At 36.1% G+C, this 20222-nt stretch overlaps 1 protein-coding gene across 22 annotated transcripts in view; it reads right to left on the reverse strand.

Annotated features, from left to right (window-relative positions):
* Window positions 1-20222, reverse strand: part of kcnt1b (potassium sodium-activated channel subfamily T member 1b) — a 77201-nt gene that overhangs the window by 40236 nt on the left and 16743 nt on the right. For 15 of the 22 annotated variants that reach the window (XM_055039101.1, XM_055039092.1, XM_055039085.1 and 12 more), the window contains one exon: window positions 3445-3483. The exons of 4 other annotated variants lie outside the window; for them this stretch is intronic. In XM_055039101.1, coding sequence (XP_054895076.1) covers window positions 3445-3483 — 39 coding nt within the window. Of the gene's footprint in view, window positions 1-3444; window positions 3484-6543; window positions 6588-11512; window positions 11949-20222 lie in introns of those variants that run through there. 3 more of the 22 variants (XM_055039098.1, XM_055039102.1, XM_055039099.1) reach the window with 3 other exon arrangements.

A 20222-nucleotide genomic window follows, 5' to 3' on the forward strand; every position in this document is an offset into this window, starting at 1 on the left:
TCTCAGTACCAAGAAGCACAGCTAGCTCCTTAATCGGGCTTGTTACAAATTGAGGTTGATATGCACTTGGCTTCCCATAGAACAGGGTCATGATGGGTAGATGGGAAGAAGTGCACACACCTCCAAATCATGCATATAGGTTAGTTGCCTGTCAGCAGCGTAGGCAAGTTGTGAGTGTTTCAAGGTGCTGTTCTAATGCAAACGCTGTCAAAGAGAAAGTCCAGTATCACATTCAGCGATTTGGAGGGATTAGGAAGACAATCAGGAACAGCAAATAAATATAATTTCACAGCCACACCATAACTTTCTTCCTCACATTTTTTCTGCATGATTTTTTCAGACTGTACCAATGAGAAGTACATTTTGTTCCAGTTTAAATTTATTCCACTAAAGGGCAACTGATTAGCCACAGTCCTGCAAAATTTGAATGATCGTGGAGGTCAAGCATAATTTATGGTTGTTTTAATAGAGTGTGAAGGGAAGTTTAGAAACAGATACCGCAAAGGGCAATGTCAGAACAATTTAAACGCCGCTTTCAAATCCTTCTGGCAATTAAAAAAACTAAATAAAATGGTCATCTGTTTAGATTATAAAAAAAGTAAAAAAAAAGTGTTTGACAGCTTCAAAACCGTTTCTGCTACTGCACAGAATACTTCAAGGTTGTGTAACAAATGATAAACTACTCCATCAGGAAAACAATTACCAGCACCTGAATGTGTTTCACAATGCAGTTAATCATTGTTCCTTGAACCTGCAAGCTGAGATGTGTTGCCTTGAATTAAACAATTCCAGCTGTGAAATAAAGAACAGTTTTTAGTGCTTAACTTTATACTAAGCCAAATGTAATAGGCTCTCCATGGTTACATTTCAATTAAGATAATTAAAACAAAAAGAGAGGTTGAAACAAATGCCAAGGCAATGAATGTTGACCTATAGTATAGTTTATCCTCTCCGATGCTAATGTAAGTTTCAGCACCAATAGCGATGAATAATAACACTCCCAGAAACAAAAGATGAGGTATTTAACTCAGCAGATTTGCTGCCAAGACCTAACATCAAAACTTTTCTCATAATGTGCTGATGTTTTATTTCTTATAATAATGCAGAGCGTTTAATAATGATCCAGCAGAGACACAGTCCACTGCTGAAGACAGGTGTCTCATCCCATCAAAATAAAAAGGCTGAGATAACTGCAGACCATCGCTTGTCGTGATTGTGAGCTGAGATGAGGATGATGCTTTTATTTTTAGCCTTTCTATTCGTGTGACTGAGGTGTGAGTTTGTCTGAGGCGATGTGAGATTTAACCAGTACAAAGACGAAGCGTGAGCTGGAGTCAGTTCAGAAAAACATTTTTCAGGCCAAGACAATCTCATGTAGTATTTAAATTCGACTTTGTCCTTATCGTAAAAATATGAACATTTAATCTAACCATTTTAAAAATCTATCAAAGCTGAAGGGCATATATTATCTGGATTATTTTAAGGAATATTCACAAGCCTCCATTGGGTAATCACCAACAGGTGAATTACTTTCAGAGCAGCTAGCAACAGGTGTGAGAATCAGAAGGTGCCTTAGTCCAAAAGTTTGTGCAAAATGAAGTGCCAGTATTTAGAGCAGAACCTGAATCTTTGACTCTGACACTAGACATCTCAGAGTCTTTTGATTTAGCAGAACACCAGCTAGACACAGCTTTTGTCATGTGTGCCAAACTGGTTGCATCTATGTTCAGTATCTATCTATCCAGGCATGTACTCTATAAATAGTAGCCAAAAATGTCCACTTTGGAAAATATTTAACAGCATGTGGGCAGAAGGTGCAAAAGCAGCAGAAAATATCCATTAAGGAGGTCACAGCATATCTTTTATGGTAAAAGTCTCTCTGACATCTAAATGAGAAATTTTCCTATCAACCCCTTTGATTAGCTGTACAACGAGATGTAATTGTCACGTTAACCCAGGTATGGCTCTGATTGGTTGATCTGTCCCTCTTGAGGGCTCCTTTTCCAGGAAGCAGGCGACTTCAGAGACTGAATCTTCAAATCTATGTTCAAACCAGTTCAGAGAGAATTGATCAAACTTACGGATTTGATTACTTGAAATTTATTTTCACTTAATTTGTTAGTATGCTTTTTAAACCAAGTAGCCTTTACTGAAATAACATCAGAAAGAGTAGTTATTGATTTTATTAGTGTTAAGCTCTGATTCTTCTCATAGTCTTTAATTGGATTTAAATCAAACTGATTAGAAAACATTTAAAGGGTTTACACATTATCTGTCTTTACTATCGATTCACAAAGAAGTAAATCCCAACATATCTTGGTTTTGACAAAAGTTGATTTTTTTTTCCTAATCATGCAGCTGCACACAAATCCAACAGTAAAGCAGTTAAATCCAACAGTAAAGCAGTTAAGACGCCTTTCATCTGTTAACATGTTTATATCATGCACAAGCGGAACAACTATTGCACAGTTATGACATTGGTGATGCAACTTACAAACAGGATCCACTATAATAATACAAAATAAGGTTGAAATATAGTCTGTTTAACAGTGCCTTCAAAAAGTGATCACCCTGTTGGATGCTTTTACACATTTATCATGATCAATAAGTTGAAAAACTAACTCTAATATCAAAGCTAAAACTAATTACAACCCCATAATAAGTGAAAAACTTTATTAGCTTGATGGCATAATGGGCTAAGTCAAAATGTAACATTTTTGGAAAATGAAAAAAAAAAAAAAAAATTTTGAGCAAAACCTTGGGAAATATTGATTTTGGGATGTAAAAAGTAAAAATCAGAATTTCCTCCAGTTTGGTTTGTCTTGTGGACCCTGAAGGGTTTGTGCAAAAACTAAAATTTTGAAAGCATGAAAGTTCAACGCTGTGCTCTTAAAAAGCCAAACTGTTCGTCATGATTGATCTGCTAACGTAATAAAAAGGTTAAAACATCCAAGGGGATTGAAACTGTAAAATCTGGTGACTTACTTTCATATTTTAATACCTTTATAAAACAGCTGAGCAGAACGTTTTAGAGGTGGGAACATTAAACAAAACAAAACCCATTAATTTTATACTTTCATTTATTTTACAGTGAAAGTGTTTTTTGATAGCTTCATTAGAGATTGTCAAATTTCCAAAAGTGATTGAAGTCCGGGTGTGAAAAGACTGGCGTGCACATTCAATCAATACATGAAGATACGCAGATAAACACTCAAGCTACCTTTTCACCTTGTACTGTAAAATAATAACATACAAATTATTTTATGTGCTCCAAAATATTACCAATATGACTGGTGAAAAGGTAGCAAGGTATGAGAAATTTCCATCTTTAGTGCAAAATCTGTCACATTTATGAATAATTTTTAAACCCAACGTAAACTGCAGTCCAGTTCTCACTGCAGACACAATCCATGCCATGCAAGCATGATGCTGCCATAAACTTACTGAGCATTGGTTGAGTCCATACTGTACTCCTCTTGGTACCTGGACGCAGCACACATGAACACAGACAGGCACATGTTAGGCTGAGTCTGAGACAGCAGGCGAGGGAAGGAAAGTGTGAAAAGACAGGAGCGAAGACCACTCGGGATCCCACTTCAGTTTATTTGCACGTACTTACAGCTGTTAGGAAAACAAAACAAATTCATAACCTTCACAAACTAAAGCGGTTTATGCAGCAACAAACAACAAAGCAAGAACTGGTGCCAGAAGGGAATCTCAGTATGTCAGAATATCACAGAAAAGTTGATTCATTTAAAAAATTCTGCTTAAAATTATAAATCAAATATCCGTTTACTTGGGGCTTTCAATAATTTACAGCTATTGAAAAGCAAAAACAGTTTTTCAGAAAACGAGAACACAAGATGGAGCCACTAAAAATACATATATTCTCAAAGCAGACTTATGTTTTGGTAATGTTGTATCTTATATTTCTCCAGAAGACAGTTAAAAAGTACGCAATGAAACCTAGAATTATTATAATCAAAATTTTAGGAAAGATGGTAAAAAGCCAGGTTTTCAGTTGAATGTTAATTTTTGAAAATTTAGGCCGCAGACCAGAGCGACTAAAGAATAATAAAATCCAAATAGTTTAAGATCAAACGTGACATTTCCACAGTCAGTGACGACTGCAACCCGTTTTATAACAAGGAACAACCAGCACAATTTACTGCACTTCATGCTTCCTTCGGCTAACAAGTAAGCCTGTCACAAAACACAAGTTATCAATTAATCACATGAAAAATTTAAATGAGCTCAAAAATTTCCATTCAGGTCATTAATCATTTTTGAAGGGTCATTTTGTTGACAGAATGATTTATGGTTTTGGTTGTAAGTTTTCCATTTCTTATTTTTTATTTGTTTTTGCTTGTTTCATTTCAATTTGGATTTTTAAGATATCTTCCAGTTCTAGTGTTAACCTGCATTATTATTATTATGCCTTTATTGACATATTACTTGAAGCAATATTATTGTTTGTTGCGATAAATTATTGGGACATTTGTCATGCAGCAAAATTTGTTATTTCAGTCCTGCTAACAAGCTTTCTAAGGATCCTGATTAAAATTTTCAGCAGGACTTGGCTCCTGTCTGCACTGCCAAAGGTATCAGTATCTGATTTAATGATTATGGAGTCGCTGTGCCTGATTGACCATCAAACTGTTTTGACCTGAATCCTGCAGAGAATATTTGTGGTTCTGTCAGGAGGAAGATGAGAAACATCAACTCCAACAACGGCGACTAATGGCGCTGCCCGGGTTCCTCAACTCCTCAGCAGTGCCACAGACTGACTGCCTCAGTGCCACGCAACGCTGATGCAGTAATTTAAGCAAAATGAGCCTCGACTAAATACTGACTGCATAAAATGTATATTTCATGGGCAAACTTTTCAGCAAATAGTTTTGTTTCTTTTTTTTAATTATTGGTCTTATGTAACAAATTTTCAGACGGACGTAAGGCTGAATTAAGATTTGAAACATGTCGCTGTTTGTGTTATAAATATATGTAACATTTCCTTTTTTAATGAAACAAACTTTTTTGATGAAATTCTTATTTATTGAGATGCCACTGTATATTATATAAATTATTTTTTAAAAAAAAGATTATTCTTGCTAAGTTCAGTCAGCTGAACGTTCAATGTGCCCGGTTTATTAAATTTCTGTTACTGATCCATTCCTAGCAAGGATTTTAATGAGATTAGCTTCCACAAACCAGCAATAATTACATATGTTAGATTGAAAAGGGTTGCTATTTGCATGTTAGCAAGAGAAATGACAGCTGATAGAAAATGCAAACCACAGGAGATCAGTAAGAAAGAAATGTGTGACAAAAGAGGGAGTCATACACATATTTATGTAAAGGGCTAATTAATGGACAGAGCTCACAGAAAAAGGTATAGAGTTTATTTAATCTGTACTCTGCACGCATCAATATTGCAAAAGAAAATAAAATCAGCAAATACATATGCTGATAAAATGAAGCTTCACTTATAAATTGTTAAAGCCGTAGATATTTAATGTAACCAGATTTTTATTCCCTGGTCGAGTATTAAGCTGTGAAACAAGGTGATATACAAAAGATCAATATTTGGCAGTGGATTTTGTTGATCCAAAGAAGCATCTATAAATGTAGCATCTTCTAAGTTGAATGTGGTCAAAAGGGCAGAGACTCTCAATCATTTCGTCAACCACTGATTCATGTTGTGTGGATAATTATCACAGAAGTGGAAAAGCTTTCAGCCAAAGCACTTTCTAAAGATTCATATCAATAATCCCTTCACAATGTAAGCAGCCTAAGAAGAAAATGAATCATTTATCATAATATGTGAAAAGGTTTTACAATTATATAAGTAATATATGGTTGAATAACTAATGTCAGCATAAAGTATGGAGAAAAACAAAAATAATCCTTAAAGATTATAATAATAATTCAAAAAATAATTTGTTTTATCACAAAAAAACAAAATCTCTATATAACCTAGTAAATAATGTAAAAAATATATATTTGGAAAATATATTCTTATTGTAAAACTGTAAAACAAATTCCTACTTTGAAAGGATGTGAAAGATCCTTTCAGACCTGCAGAGATGAGCCTGCATGTTTACTTAAGTATGCAGTGTTGGAATATTTACTCTTTCATGTTTCTGGCCCTTCTTCTATCTTGATTTGGCAATCAATGATACAAAAATAAACCAATCAGAAAGTGATTGCTCACCTATAGCTGGGATATTACATAGCAACAAAAGCATTAGGTCCTTGTTTCTGCTTCAACTGACCATTTGTGGCTATTTGTCAGCACTTTGATGTGCAATAAAGCTATTAAGAGCTTAGCTAGTTCAGCTGTAAAGAGAACAGCTGCACCTTTAAGCTCTGTTAGCGTGCAGCAACTATAATCAACATTCAAAAAGAGCTTAAAACTGAAATATACTGAAGAAACCAACATTTGTAAAGAAAGTGTTACATGCTGTAGCACAAAAAATTGTCATTCTTATTATAATTAACATAACTGAAGTAAAATATATATGCAAGAGGTGAAATGATCCTTACCTCCTATGAAATTTTAAATGGCACCTATGAGCTGCGCTCCTGAGGACCAGCATTTTCGTAGCGTGCCTTGAATTGCTTTTACTGAGAACCGCCTTAAGGGCTGAAACTCTGAAAGTGGGAGGACCTCAAACATGTATCTCCACATCCGTTCCAAGCAAGAATCAATTTGTTGTTCTCACTTTATTGAAAGCTTTCCAAAAACTACATTTCCCAGACTGCCCTCAAGAGAATCCTAACCCTTGAATGATTTCTCAGTGTCTGAATATGTTGGACTCAGTCTATCATGACACTGAGATTTATAGTCCATTCAGTTGCTCTTAATCACCACTGTTTTTATATAGGGTGGGTTTGTCGCCCTCGTCAATCAGAATAAATTACTGGCGCGTCCTGTTATTCACTTCACTCCTAGAAACAACGAGGCCACTTTCCCTGAGGGCCTGAAATGAAGAGCAGACGAGGTTTTTGCTGCAACATCTACCTACATCAAATCCGTGGCACAATATCTTAAATCTTCATAAAATACTAGGTTTTTAATGGGGTTGGTAATGAGTATATTTGATTATAAATGCTTTTTAAAAGTGATGCTCTGTTTTACTGTATGGTTTTTTATTTGATTATTGAGTATAAAATTGTTTTGGCCAAACCACTCATGGTTGGTCTCTTCCTGACCATTTTATTTATTTATCTGAATCACATGTTTTCAACAAGAATGTATCAAAAAGGGGCAGGATGGTGACTTTTTATAACAAGAGATGGAGTCCTATGTCAACAAGCTGCGGATATTTTCTTTTTCTTTGTTAAAGTATTTGCACCACTGCTGCTAATCAGTGTGTGTATGTGTGCTGCTTTTTGCAGAGCACGATATTCTATAGTAAACTATATTCTGCTTTTTGCAGAATATAGTGAACATTGCTATTTGTTGAATGTATGAATATCAAAATAAATGTTAACATTGCTATAAGTTTCTATTTTCTTTAAATATTGTTTCTTTCTTGTTTTGAATATTAGTAAAAGATAAATTTTAATATTTTTATTTTAAATTTACTTTTACTTAATGCTATTATTTCATGGGAATCCAACACTGGTTCATTGACAATTATTCAACCTAAAATTACTTTACTGACATAAAGCATGTGACGTGTGTCAGAGACATGGATAATAGTGTCCATATATTGCTAAAAATATATGGTATACTATATATATATATATATATTGTTTTTAAAGCTCTGACCTGAGAGACTTTATTCTGAATGTTTAAAGAACAATTATGACAGATGGCATGCAGTTTACTGCAATTAAATCCCTCCATTGAGTTTGGGGTGTTCAAATCAAATTAAGCTAATTACGGCATGAAAGCTGAGAGTTATAAATAAACATGAAGATAAACGAGGACGACCCGACCTGACCTTGCGCTAAAAAATGAGTAACATTGAACAGTATTTCATTAAACAAGCAAGCAGTAAATTTAGAAAGAACATGAACAAGTAATTTGTTGAAAAGCCGTTGAATTTCTGAATCTTTTAAATTGTGATCAAATGAGAAAATGGTGTTAAGAGTGATGGTAAAACTAAATGAAAACAGCACAAAGATTCAGCTGTCATTTGTTTTACATCCTTACAAGCTGGAGTATTTTATGCCTCTTATCCCTTAACTACCTGGCATCTGTTTGTGACTTACATAAAAACCCATTTCATTCCAGTTTTGCAGACAGATGACACATTACCTGAGGCGACTTGTCTCTGCAATTTTAGAATAAAGTCTAGTTAATATTTCACTCTTAAGCACATCTATAAAACATCCTCAGTATAAAATACCCCAAGGATAAATGTTTGAAAGCTCAATAGAATGGGATAATAAAAAGGTTTAAAAAAAGACTGGAGGGATCATGGACCTTGAAAAAGATTAAAGTTAGTTTTAAGTATCCAAAAGAATTAAAATTAATTAATAAGTGTCTTCAAAAATGCTGTCTTTAAGCTTTACTTACTAAAGTAGAGTTTTGTTGTAAACTGAGGTTTAAAAATGTTTAAAAAATCAAAATGTATCCAACAATTTTAACTTTAAACTAATTAAAACCTAAAACTATTAGGACCAAAAGACAAATACTGAGACGAAAAAACAGCAGCAAATGCACATAGTATAGAGCATGTTAGCAACTCAGACATAGCACCTATTACACATAATAATCTCATAAATAAATCACAAAGTGCTCATCTGCATCAGCTCCATTTGATGGGTAAATTGTATAACATTGTTGAACTGCAGACCACAGACAATAAATTCAAGGGTCACACTATCAACATCCATGTTAGGGCTGCACAATGTCAGAAAAATAGATAATTGTCCGTCACTAAATAACATTTTAATAATTACCTGTCCTCTAAGTCAGTTTTTCTCATTCACTGTGTGTAACACAAGCATTGCACAGCTAAAACATATAAAGTATTCTGGCTACACGGTTACTCCTTCCAACCTGCATTGAATAAACATGAGTTTATTAACAAATACCCAAATGTGATTGTTTGGAGGCACAAAAGACTGATATTTGTACAGTTTATAGAGAGCAAATTGTCTGATATGTCTGATATGTGGCAGAGAGGCTAAATAGCACCAAATAGGAGCTGTAAATATAAATCACACAGGTGCAACTAGGGATGAGTTATGGAAGAGCGGATTTGATTTTTAGGTATAGATAATGTGATTGTGAGCTTATTAGTTATGAGCTTTTAGCTGCATGTTAACCAAATGGCTATACTGCAGTCTGTAACCTTCAAACAAGCAAAGCTCAATAATATCCAAATGTAAAACTTAAAAAATGTATCTGACATAACGTACTATGCATGGCTTTTAAAAAGATTAGTCTGTTGTTGCTCAGCTGAAGTTTTTCCATGTGTTCTTCAAAAACTTTTAAAAGTATTCTTAGTACAACAAGGTTTCAAAATTACATAAATCATGCAGATGAAAGTTTTCTATTGCTTATAATATGATTGATTTTATGACGGACTGCACTTCCAACGTTTCTCCAGCCATCTGAACACAAATCCCACACTGATCACATTTCTCAACCTAGGAAACTGAAACTCCAGACAAAAATCCAACTAGGAAGCAAAAAGTATAAATAAAAACAGTTATTAAAATAAATAAAGCAAAACATTTATAGAGAAAAACATTATTTTTATAGTCTTCTTGCCAACAATAGAAACCTTACCACAACAATGGTTGAAATCTGGTTTTCTGGGCAACCAGCCAGATGATACATTAGGTTTTACAGCCTGAGCCATTCAAAGATATTGTGTATTAGATTAGAATACAAACAGATTTATGTATGGGGAATATCACTAAGCTACTGGGTTTACTAAGAGTCAATATGTTCTGCTTGACTGCTGGTGGAATTGCTGGTTATAAGAAACTAGATTTTGATCAGAAACAGATAATCACTTGTCACTACGATCACCTCCATCACAGCAGCAACACCAAATCTCATTTTCACTCATGTAATCCTTGCAAATCATTTTTGGGGTTTTTGTAACTGCTTATATTATCCATCCTCTAGCAAATTCATCTGCTATATGCATGCTTTCCTTTCCAAGTCCATTACCACCACTTCTATTAACATCATTATCACCACAAGAGATACTGGTATTTACGCTGTTGATAATTTTTGATTAAATTGACATTACTGTCCTTTATCCAAGTGTTTTCCTGCTAAAAGAAATAGAAAAATAAACCTGAGAATTTACCAGCTTAAGTGTCAAACTCTGACTCAAATTGTTCATTTTAAGTTTATCTGGATGTTTAGGACATTAGACAGTTGAGCCAATTTTCCTAACAAACTGTGACATCCGTCCAGTCCTGCCATCAACAATAAAAGGTTTAAATAAGTGACATTTGCCCCAGAGGGTGACATGGAAATGGCATTTTCATTCAATTCCCAAGAGAACTCTGTCTTCAGCTGACTAGAAAATATTTCTCCTCACCACAAACATCAAGAACAAATCAACTTTTGGGTGAAAAATGTATGAGTAAGCATTTAGACAAGCTACTTTTTTATACAATTATTCAAAAAAATAATAACATCATAATTCTCACAGAAACACATTGCTTTTTAGGTATTCAATAAAACAAGATATGCATAAGTAAATATGGATGCATCACCAGCATTTTTGGCTGTGCAGAGCAGCTTTATGCAACATTGCCAACATTGCAAAATCCTTCAGTTTTCAGCTTAAGCAGCCATTCAGAGACAATGTGAAGCATGAATCTGTTGCTCTGTGTGACAAAGGATAAAAAGTCCATCGGTGGTTACACAGTGAGCCATCCCACATGTACCACATCCAATTTGTTTACCAAATGAAAGGAGAGCGGAGACTGATTCTCTGGATCCTACACATGTTAAAATAAAACATGCTAGTGGAGTATGTTAAACATAAAGTCTTAGATGATCTCTTGTGATTTGCATTTTTATTTCATTAGACATTCTGAATGTAGTTCATTAGAATGTGTCCAAAAAACTGTTCAACTTTAATTAAGCAGTGATCTGGTATATATTTGACCCGAAAAGAGAATCTCTATTCATAAAATTGTGATAGGAATGCAGCATCCGCTGAATTATGTAAGCGCTACACTGCAGCCATTAAATCACAGTGATGCTGTGAAGAAAATGACTGGCAAGTGTTTGCAAAAATAAAGATCTGGACTTTAAGGTTGACGTAAAAGTTGCCCAAGATTGAATAATCTACGGGGTCTATCTATTAGACACGGAGCGTTACGCTTCGAGAGATTCTAATAGATTCCTATGGGGATGCAGATTTACGCATAGAAAGCGCCAGTAGTAATGCAGCGTAACTTTCAGTCATGCATAATTACAAAATAAGTTGTAAGTCTTGAGGCGCTATGCGCACTCGGCATCGACTTATTTCGTGGATGCTGCATTCAGAAACATGCCGCTGCGGTTTGGATATGCAGCTGCTACCTTTGGCCGACATCGCTCCCAAAAGAGCCCGTGCTCCGGAGAGGGTTGCAGGGATTGACCCAGGTGGGCTCGGGGGGTGTCTGCACGTCGGTCTTGACGTCTGGGTCGATCTCCGATGGCGAAGGTGTCAGTTTAGCGCCTGCCATGCTTGCCAATTGATACTTCCAGCAGTGCGATTCCTCCTCCTGGTGTCAGAACAGGCTCGGTTCAGGCGCCGACCCTGCCGAGGAAAAACTGCATCTCGGTCTCACTGACGGTGCACGGGGGCTGAGGGGGAACGTCTCCCTCCCTGCCGCATCACAGAGTCCTCCGATGCTCTGAGGGAGAAATTAGCAGGACTCCTAGTCGTGTTGTGGAGTCTTCCTCCATTCCTGGTGGAGATAAGAGCGCCCTGTGCAGCTCACATTCACACGTCGTCACGATCCAACGTCCGACGGGCTTTTCATCGGGTTACATAACCAATTGCAAAGTTAATGATCGCGTTTTTCTTCTCATACCACCAAGAAACTATTCATTTTCTTAATGTGCTGAAAAACGGCATCATATTCTTTTAGAAGAACAACTTGGCGAAATAATAAAAGCCAAGAAAACAATGCAGCCGTCCGTATGAATCCAATCCACAGTTCAGTCAGGATAATGAGAGAACCCGCATATACAAATGAGCAGGTGGCCCAGGTAAACACTCCACGGCATGGTCCTGCTGGTTTGCATAGGAACACAGATCACCCGGTGTGCAAACACCATCATCATACAATTGCAACGCATGTAGATTATTAATACAACAGCAAACCTTTCAGTGGTTGGTCTCTATTTATTTATGAAATAGCAAGCGAAGAATATGCAGCATATGCCACTCCTATGTAATTTAAATGTAATCACGTTTAATTTAAACTTTCACATGTGATGCAAAAATACTTTTGAAATAAACAGTAAAAAACAGTAAAAAGGCAACTTTTATATATATATATATATATATATATATATATATATATATAATATATAATATATATATATATATATATATATACAACTCCCACAAGGAACAATAGCAGACATAGAGGACAGTTACAAGTACCTAGGTATACCACAAGCAAATGGCAACCTCGATGAGGCCACAAGGAAAGGAGCCACAGCTAAATACCTCCAACGAATAAGGCAAGTCCTGAGAAGCCAGTCAATGGCAAGAACAAAATCCGTGCGATAAACAGCTATGCCCTGCCAGTAATCAGATACCCTGCTGGAATAATCAGCTGGCCAAAGGAGGAGATGAAAGCCACAGATATTAAGACTAGAAAGCTACTAACCATGCATGGAGGGTTCCATCCCAAATCCAGCACCCTGAGACTGTACACGAGCCGCAAGGACGGAGGCAGAGGACTAGTGAGTGTGAGAACCACTGTCCAGGACGAAACAACTAAGATCCATAAATACATCAGGGACAAAGCCTCAACAGACAATGTGCTCAGTGAATGTCTCAGACAACAGGGAACGGAGGTTGAGGTGCCAGAGATACCATCATGGGAGGACAAGCCCCTACATGGGATGTACCACCAGCAAATAACCCAAGTGGCTGATATCAGTAAATCCTACCAATGGCTGGAAAAAGCTGGACTCAAGGACAGCACAGAGGCCCTCATCCTGGCCGCCCAGGAACAGGCCCTAAACACCAGAGCAATAGAGGCCCAGATCTACCACACCAGACAAGACCCAAGGTGTAGGTTGTGCAAGGAGGCCCCTGAGACAGTCCAGCACATCACAGCAGGGTGCAAGATACTGGCAGGGAAAGCGTACATGGAGCGACATAACCAAGTGGCAGGCATAGTGTACAGAAACATCTGTGCAGAATATGGACTGGAAACCCCGAGATCAAAGTGGGAAACACCCCCAAAGGTGGTGGAGAACGCCAGAGCTAAGATCCTGTGGGACTTCCAGATCCAACAGACAAATGGTAATGGCGAACCAAAGACATTGTCGTAGTGGATAAACATCAGAGGAAAGCCGTTGTGGTAGATGTAGCAATACCAAGTGATTGCAACATCAGGAAAAAGGAGCACGAGAAACTGGAGAAATACCAGGGCCTCAGGGAAGAAACTGGAGAGGGCCTGGAAGGTGAAGACCACAGTGGTGCCTGTGGTCATCGGGGCCCTCGGGGCAGTAACCCCCAACTGGAGCAGTGGCTACAACAGATCCCAGGAACAACATCAGACATCTCAGTCCAGAAATGTGCAGTCCTTGGCACAGCCAAGATACTGCGCAGAACCCTCAAGCTCCAGGCCTCTGGTAGAGGACCCGAGCTCAGAGGATAAGAACCACCGTGGTGGGTGAGAAGGGAATTTTTTATTTTTTTTATATATATATATATATGCCAGAGTTTACCTGGCTAGATTTTTCCCTCTCCCTGAACATCTGCTGATTGTTATTGCCAGCAGAATAATGATCCATATCTCAAATTTCAAATCATTTAATTTGATCCCATAACTATAAGTTTGCTCCAGTGGCATTCAGAGTCAGATCAATAGCACCAGAGTATATGTGGGATGTGCAGCAAACAACTATGCAGGACCTGCTTGATGCTAATAAAGCAACATGGTTTAATGTTTCTGATACCTGCTTCTTCAGTACAAGAATATCTTTATGTAAAACTTCATTCTTTAAAGTTCAAGAACACATTTTTGATTTTCAAGTTTGGAAAACAAAGTTTGTTTAATAAACAAAGTTTTCCAACTAAGGGTTCACAAATGCTTTGAACTTTTATGATGCATATCTAAACTGGCTTCATTATGTATCCACTTACTTTTTTATTTTATATTCTATCAAATCAATCTTTCTCTGAATCTTTTAAAGTGCCATTTTATTGTTACATCGCTACATTTTGTCGAAGTTGGATTATAAAATGTACAGGCGCACAGAAGCGATTCTTTGAGCCTTTGTTCTAGTAAAATGGGTGTGGTGATGCCTATTGGTACACGTGAGAGACAAACAACTGGTTTACTAAAGAGTAGCTGATCTAATTTTCCTCACTGTAACTGAAATAAGACCAAAGAGCCGAGTTAAATTAAGCATTCTGTTGTTTTGGAGGTCAGCAGTGCTCTGATCTTATTAATCAGAAAAAGACAAAAATACAATAGAGACTCTGCTTAAGGTGATTTGCTCTTCAGTTGACATGTGTGTTTGAATAGTTGAATAAACAGAAAATAAATAAAACATTTAAAACTAGATTTGAGGAAATGCAAACAATTCACACTATTAGCTAACCACTAGCACCACTAATAATGTTTGAAAAATCTAAAAAAAACAAAAAAGACAACTAAATCTCCCTAAATCTCTTATAACACAAACAGTATTTTATATCGCCCATTTCTATTCTCGATTCTTCTCCCATACTAATGACCTAGAGTTTGCTAGATGATGTTTTCTTTGTCATAATGTTTGTTCCTAATAATGTGCCTGTGCATCTTCTGCACAACTTCCACAACTAATGCATTTAGGAAGCTCATGGCACACAGTATGTTCAATGAAGATGATATTTTGAGTTTTGCCTCCAGGAAACACATTACCCATCTGGTTATGTTGGGATGCAGGAGATGGGACTATGATTATTTAATCCCCAATTGGATGTGGGGGTCTGGAAGATGCATCCACTGATGTGAGATCTCTTCTATCTATCAGCTGTTTCATTATCTTTGAAAAAGATTGGTGTTTTACATCATTATGTTTTCTGGACTAAAATTACTTTAATTTAGTAGATTTTCTCTTAAAACTCCAGGTTTTATGATAGAATTAATGCTGATTTATTATACTGGATATAGAGAGCTGCTCAGCATCTATTAATGAAAGTCAACTCTGTTAAAAACCCATATGGATAAAATAATAACTTTATTATATGATCTGATGGAAAATGGAAAAATATGAACAGCACAAAGCATTTATCTTTCATTTTATTTTAGTTAAAGAGTGACCCAAATCCTGTTGACCTGGTGACCATTTTGTCTGTTTAATCTGCAAGGGATCTAGAAATGTTTTTAGTGTGAATGGCTTCATTAAATTATTCAAGTTCCAGGAGATTTTGAATTAAAATTATGTGTACCCTGAAAATGAGTCATCATGGTTTCACTCAGAAAATAATTATCCAAAACATATGGGAAAATCAGAAATGGTTAAAAAACACAAAACAAAACTTGTTCCATGACCAACTCAGTCTCAAGAAATGTTTTTTGCACGTCCCAAATCCTATAAATGAGCTGAGGAGAAGAGAAACCATGAGATTAACCAATGAGCTTCCTTCTCATCCTGTACTGGATTGTAAAAAGTTAAAGCAAATGACTGTGCTGCCCCGTTGGCAAATAGGTTTGTATAAAGTATTCACAACAGAAGTGCCAATTCTGGTGTTTTATATAAAAAAAAAAAGATTGAAAAAAAGATTCTCTGGAATTAAAGGTTGGGTTTAAGTCAAATGAATTCAATGAAAAGTTGAATTTTAAATATATGTTCTTTCTAGGATTAATAAACTTTTAAGGGCTAAGCTAACAATTTAAAATAAACAAGAGAGAACACCAGTTTTAAATAAATGAAAATGTTTGATCTAAGAAAGTCAATCAGAAGCAGAAATGAGAACGCACTTGAGCACAGAGACACTATGTGGCTGAGGGAAGAACTACAGACGGTGAGCTGATCTCATAACAGAGCGAGAGATAGAAAAATTAAAGTCACCCTTTGCTTCATGTGTTGTACAGCTAATGACAGATGGCAGTATAGCTCTAGGTTTTGTTTTCTGTGAGGCTGCACTGATGCACAACGTTTGTATCAGCTCCTCAAACCTGTTCTTCTTTTCCAGGCGTATCAAGAATTTACACGATAATTTACAAATTGAACACTAATGAAGCAGAATAAGAAAAAAAGTACAGATTGATACGAGGGAAGGTTAATGGAGCATGATAAATAAAATACATCGTCTCATGCTCACACTTCACATTAATACACATTATGTCAGCCCCAAGGTAAATCCTGATGCAGATATTAATGCAGGCATATGGCAGATATTGACATGAAGCAGCAAGGCATATTAGCTAAAAGGTGGCCACAGCTCTGAGGGGAAAGAAAAAGATCTTCAAAATGCTTGGAGTAGCTTCATGAATTCTGCAAGATCATAACTTTCTTCTGACATGATGGCACAAAAAATGGAGACAGAAGTTTGAGAGAGCTATGATGTCTCATAGCTGCCAAGGATCTGACATTATGAAGTATACTATGAAGTACAAAATACTGAGAATGACTGATTTAAATTCACTATAGCTGCTTTAGATAAGTAGTTATACAATATAAATAAATGGAAAAAATATCTTGCTTTTGGCTCACACCGGGGAGAATTATTTTGCTTATTAAAATGGTTGAAGATGATCGATTAGCTGGTGATCCCATCAGCGTTTAACAGTCACTGGGCACGCCTCAGCTCCCGCTTTACTGCATAAGGGCAATGAGAGCTGTGGTAATGCTTCCTCTGTCAAAACATATTAGGGCGGTGAGCTGGTGCTGCTGTGGGCGAGCTGTCTGCCTGAGCACAGTGTTGCACAGAGAGGAGGAAGAAGTCTAGCCAATAACACTGGCAGTCTTACACATATACACACTTCCAAGCTGCACAGGCAGTTATTTTTTTCCCTGCTGCTTCGTGGCCTGTGGCTCATTTGTGCAAAAAGGCTAAACCAGCCATTTGTTTGCTGCAACCTTGTGTAATCCTTAAGATATGACAGGCAGCGGGAATGTTCACTCTTGTTAGACGAGTATACTTCAGACAGTAACCGCTTCAAATTTAAAAGAAAAATCTGTAATTTTTGCAAAATATCTCTGAGTGCTCCTTTTGTTAAACCTTTGTTATGTCCTTTTATGCTCCTCGCATGAAGCAGAACTCTCTTTGTGTGTCCATATATATAAAAATATATAAATGTATACATATTAATGACCTAGCTTGGTTTTTTGTTGTTGTTGTTGTCCCACCCCCTAAATCATCTTTTGGAAAGAGATAGATTTTTTTCTTCTTTTGCAAAATCTAAGGCCATTACTTCGCTAAGGGTAAAGATATGGTATATTTTAAAATAACTGCACCATTTTTTCTTATGCTGTAACATGTGAGGCTTAAACATTATATTTAAATGAAAAAATAAATATATATCTAAAAAAAGGCAAAGTCAGTCAACTTCCCATTTCATACTATTTCATAATAAAATAATAAAAAGTCCTTAACTTTTTATACCTATTTGCATTACATATTTTATGAACTGATGCAGAGCTTATTTTGTATTGTATTATGGAATTTAATCTTTCATTTATTTTTTTAAATTGTGCTACATCAAGTATTTTCTTGGATTCCACTTTGGATTACAGTTGTGTTTGGAAAATGTATAAATAAAGTTGACTTGTATCAAATTAAACATAAATCACACCTGAGACAATTATCTGTGATACGACGCCATCTATTGAGAACGTTTCAAATATTTTCTAACAAACACAAACCAAATCTTTTAGCCTAACACACTTCCCTCTTTTATTTCCATGGCTGGTATATATCACGACACATTGGGATGACATAGTAAAAGTATCTATTTTTTAAAGGCATTTCTAGAAAATGCCAAAATAATAAGAAATCTTAGAAAAGATAACTCCAAAGTTTGTTTCAGAAGATTTCTTTATGTAGGAAAGATCTAAAACCCCTGAAGTTTATGTCTACCTATCTATGAACATGTAATCAAATAATGATTGGATTGAAAAATCTTAGACACCAAAACCATCTCTATCCCAGCGTCCCTCAGCCTGGATCTACTTCTAATTGTAGCATTATGAAACACTTCCCTCAGAGTTTCACTGCTTGCTTATGAAGCTGTCTATCTTACTTGGCAGCATTTTAGTGCAATTAAAAATGACATCTCTTTCCATTTCTGTTTTTCTTTTAATTAACCTATCTGCCTACCACACATTAACATGCAGGGACAGGACAAGCAACACTGAGCTGAAACAGCTAATGCTTAATAATTAGATACAGCAGATATCTCCCACTGTATTTGCTGAGTATTTAGCATGCCAAAAATATCTATAAACAAATACACTCAACTAAGAAATTCATCCTGGCTCTGACTGGTTGTTTCTGACTGGGAGCAATGCATTTCTGCATATGGCAGTAGGACCACAGGGAGGAAGCAGAGGAGCTCAATAAAAAAAAAAAAATAATAAATTACATACTGCCGCTTTAAGAATCAGCTTAGCATCTGGTGAGAAATTTAACACTATAATAATAAAATACTCAAATATTTCCCACCAAATTAATTCATCATGCCATCTCTTTCACGCAGGAGATTTGCATCAATTTTGTAGCAGTTGTGGTAATAGTTTTGAAAAAGTGCTGGTCTGAATTCATGTTGATAGAAAGTGAAATCAAAGAAAATATCTTGAGTAACATATTTGGTGATATGCAAAATAAGCCCTAAAATATCTGACATTTCCTTTTTAATGAGTTTACTTTGAATCATATTTGGGAACAGAATTGTTCTAGTGTGTATTTTTTAATTCAGAACATTAGATACACTTAAGAAATAATGTAAGAGCGGAAATACTATTTATGGACTTGTTTTTGTGAAAAGATTCTTGGTGCCATTCGGGTCAATTTGACCCAACTCCCTTGTGTGCGAAGCACAAAGCTGGACCAACATATGACTTGGGAAGTAAGCTGTTTAGATAGATAAGAACAACAATTTGTGATTAATTGGCTTATTTGAGAATTCTGACATGGAGTAATGTCTAGTTCACAAGGTCCGATTGTTTTCTGGGAAAGTCCAACACACATCAAGATGGTGAAGTAAAACCAAGAGCAATACGTGGATGGTCAAGACTTCCCAACACACACCAGTAAAAACGGGATTGCATAAAAAAGGTTGATGTCAAGAATACGGGGAGATTTTTGGGGAAGATTTTTGGAACCTTGATTTTGTACTGATGAAGCTGTAAGATGAATCCATGGTAGAGGTGTTAATAAATCTCCCGACCCATCGTGGCTGGCAGTAAAGGACACATCTCTGAGTGTTACTTGTTTACTTATATATTCAGGAGTTTAGCACCTTTCCATTCCTTTACAATAAAATAAATATTCTCAAATTGCACAATGTGATGACTCCCAAACCCAATTTCCTGTTTTGAATTAGATCCAACTTACAGAACCCTGCATGAGTCCAACCAAAGAATGTCAGGCCTAAAAGTGACCAGAATTTTAAGTAGTGAGCACATGAATTGCATTAGAAAGATTAAGAAAAAAAATGCTGCAATTATTAAACTTCGACTGTGTTTTTATATAAAAGATGAAAAATACATCCGAGAAGTGACAGGCTGCTGAGTTTAAAAGGCTGCGACTGGGCGTTTTTCTAAACTAATGCTGCAAATCCATAATCAGCAAAGCAGAATGTGACAGTGATTATGACACATTTCCCTAATTGCTTTGGACAATAAAAAAATAAAAAGCAGGCAACTGAGGATGGATTGATTCAAAACTACTTTAAAAAGATAGAAAGAAAAGCAACTGACTTTAATTATATATTATTATATGCAAGAGGAAAATATTTTGGATTAATCAAGCCATTTCTTAGAGCTAGTATGTCCATGGGTGAAAGCTGTACAAAAAGGCAGGATACCAAAATCCTCTCCAATGACCAGCCTCCATTATTACTGCCAT

Source organism: Poeciliopsis prolifica, unplaced genomic scaffold, assembly GCF_027474105.1.
Source record: "Poeciliopsis prolifica strain line A6 unplaced genomic scaffold, Auburn_PproV2 SCAFFOLD014, whole genome shotgun sequence".
NCBI classification, from domain to species: Eukaryota; Metazoa; Chordata; class Actinopteri; order Cyprinodontiformes; family Poeciliidae; genus Poeciliopsis; species Poeciliopsis prolifica.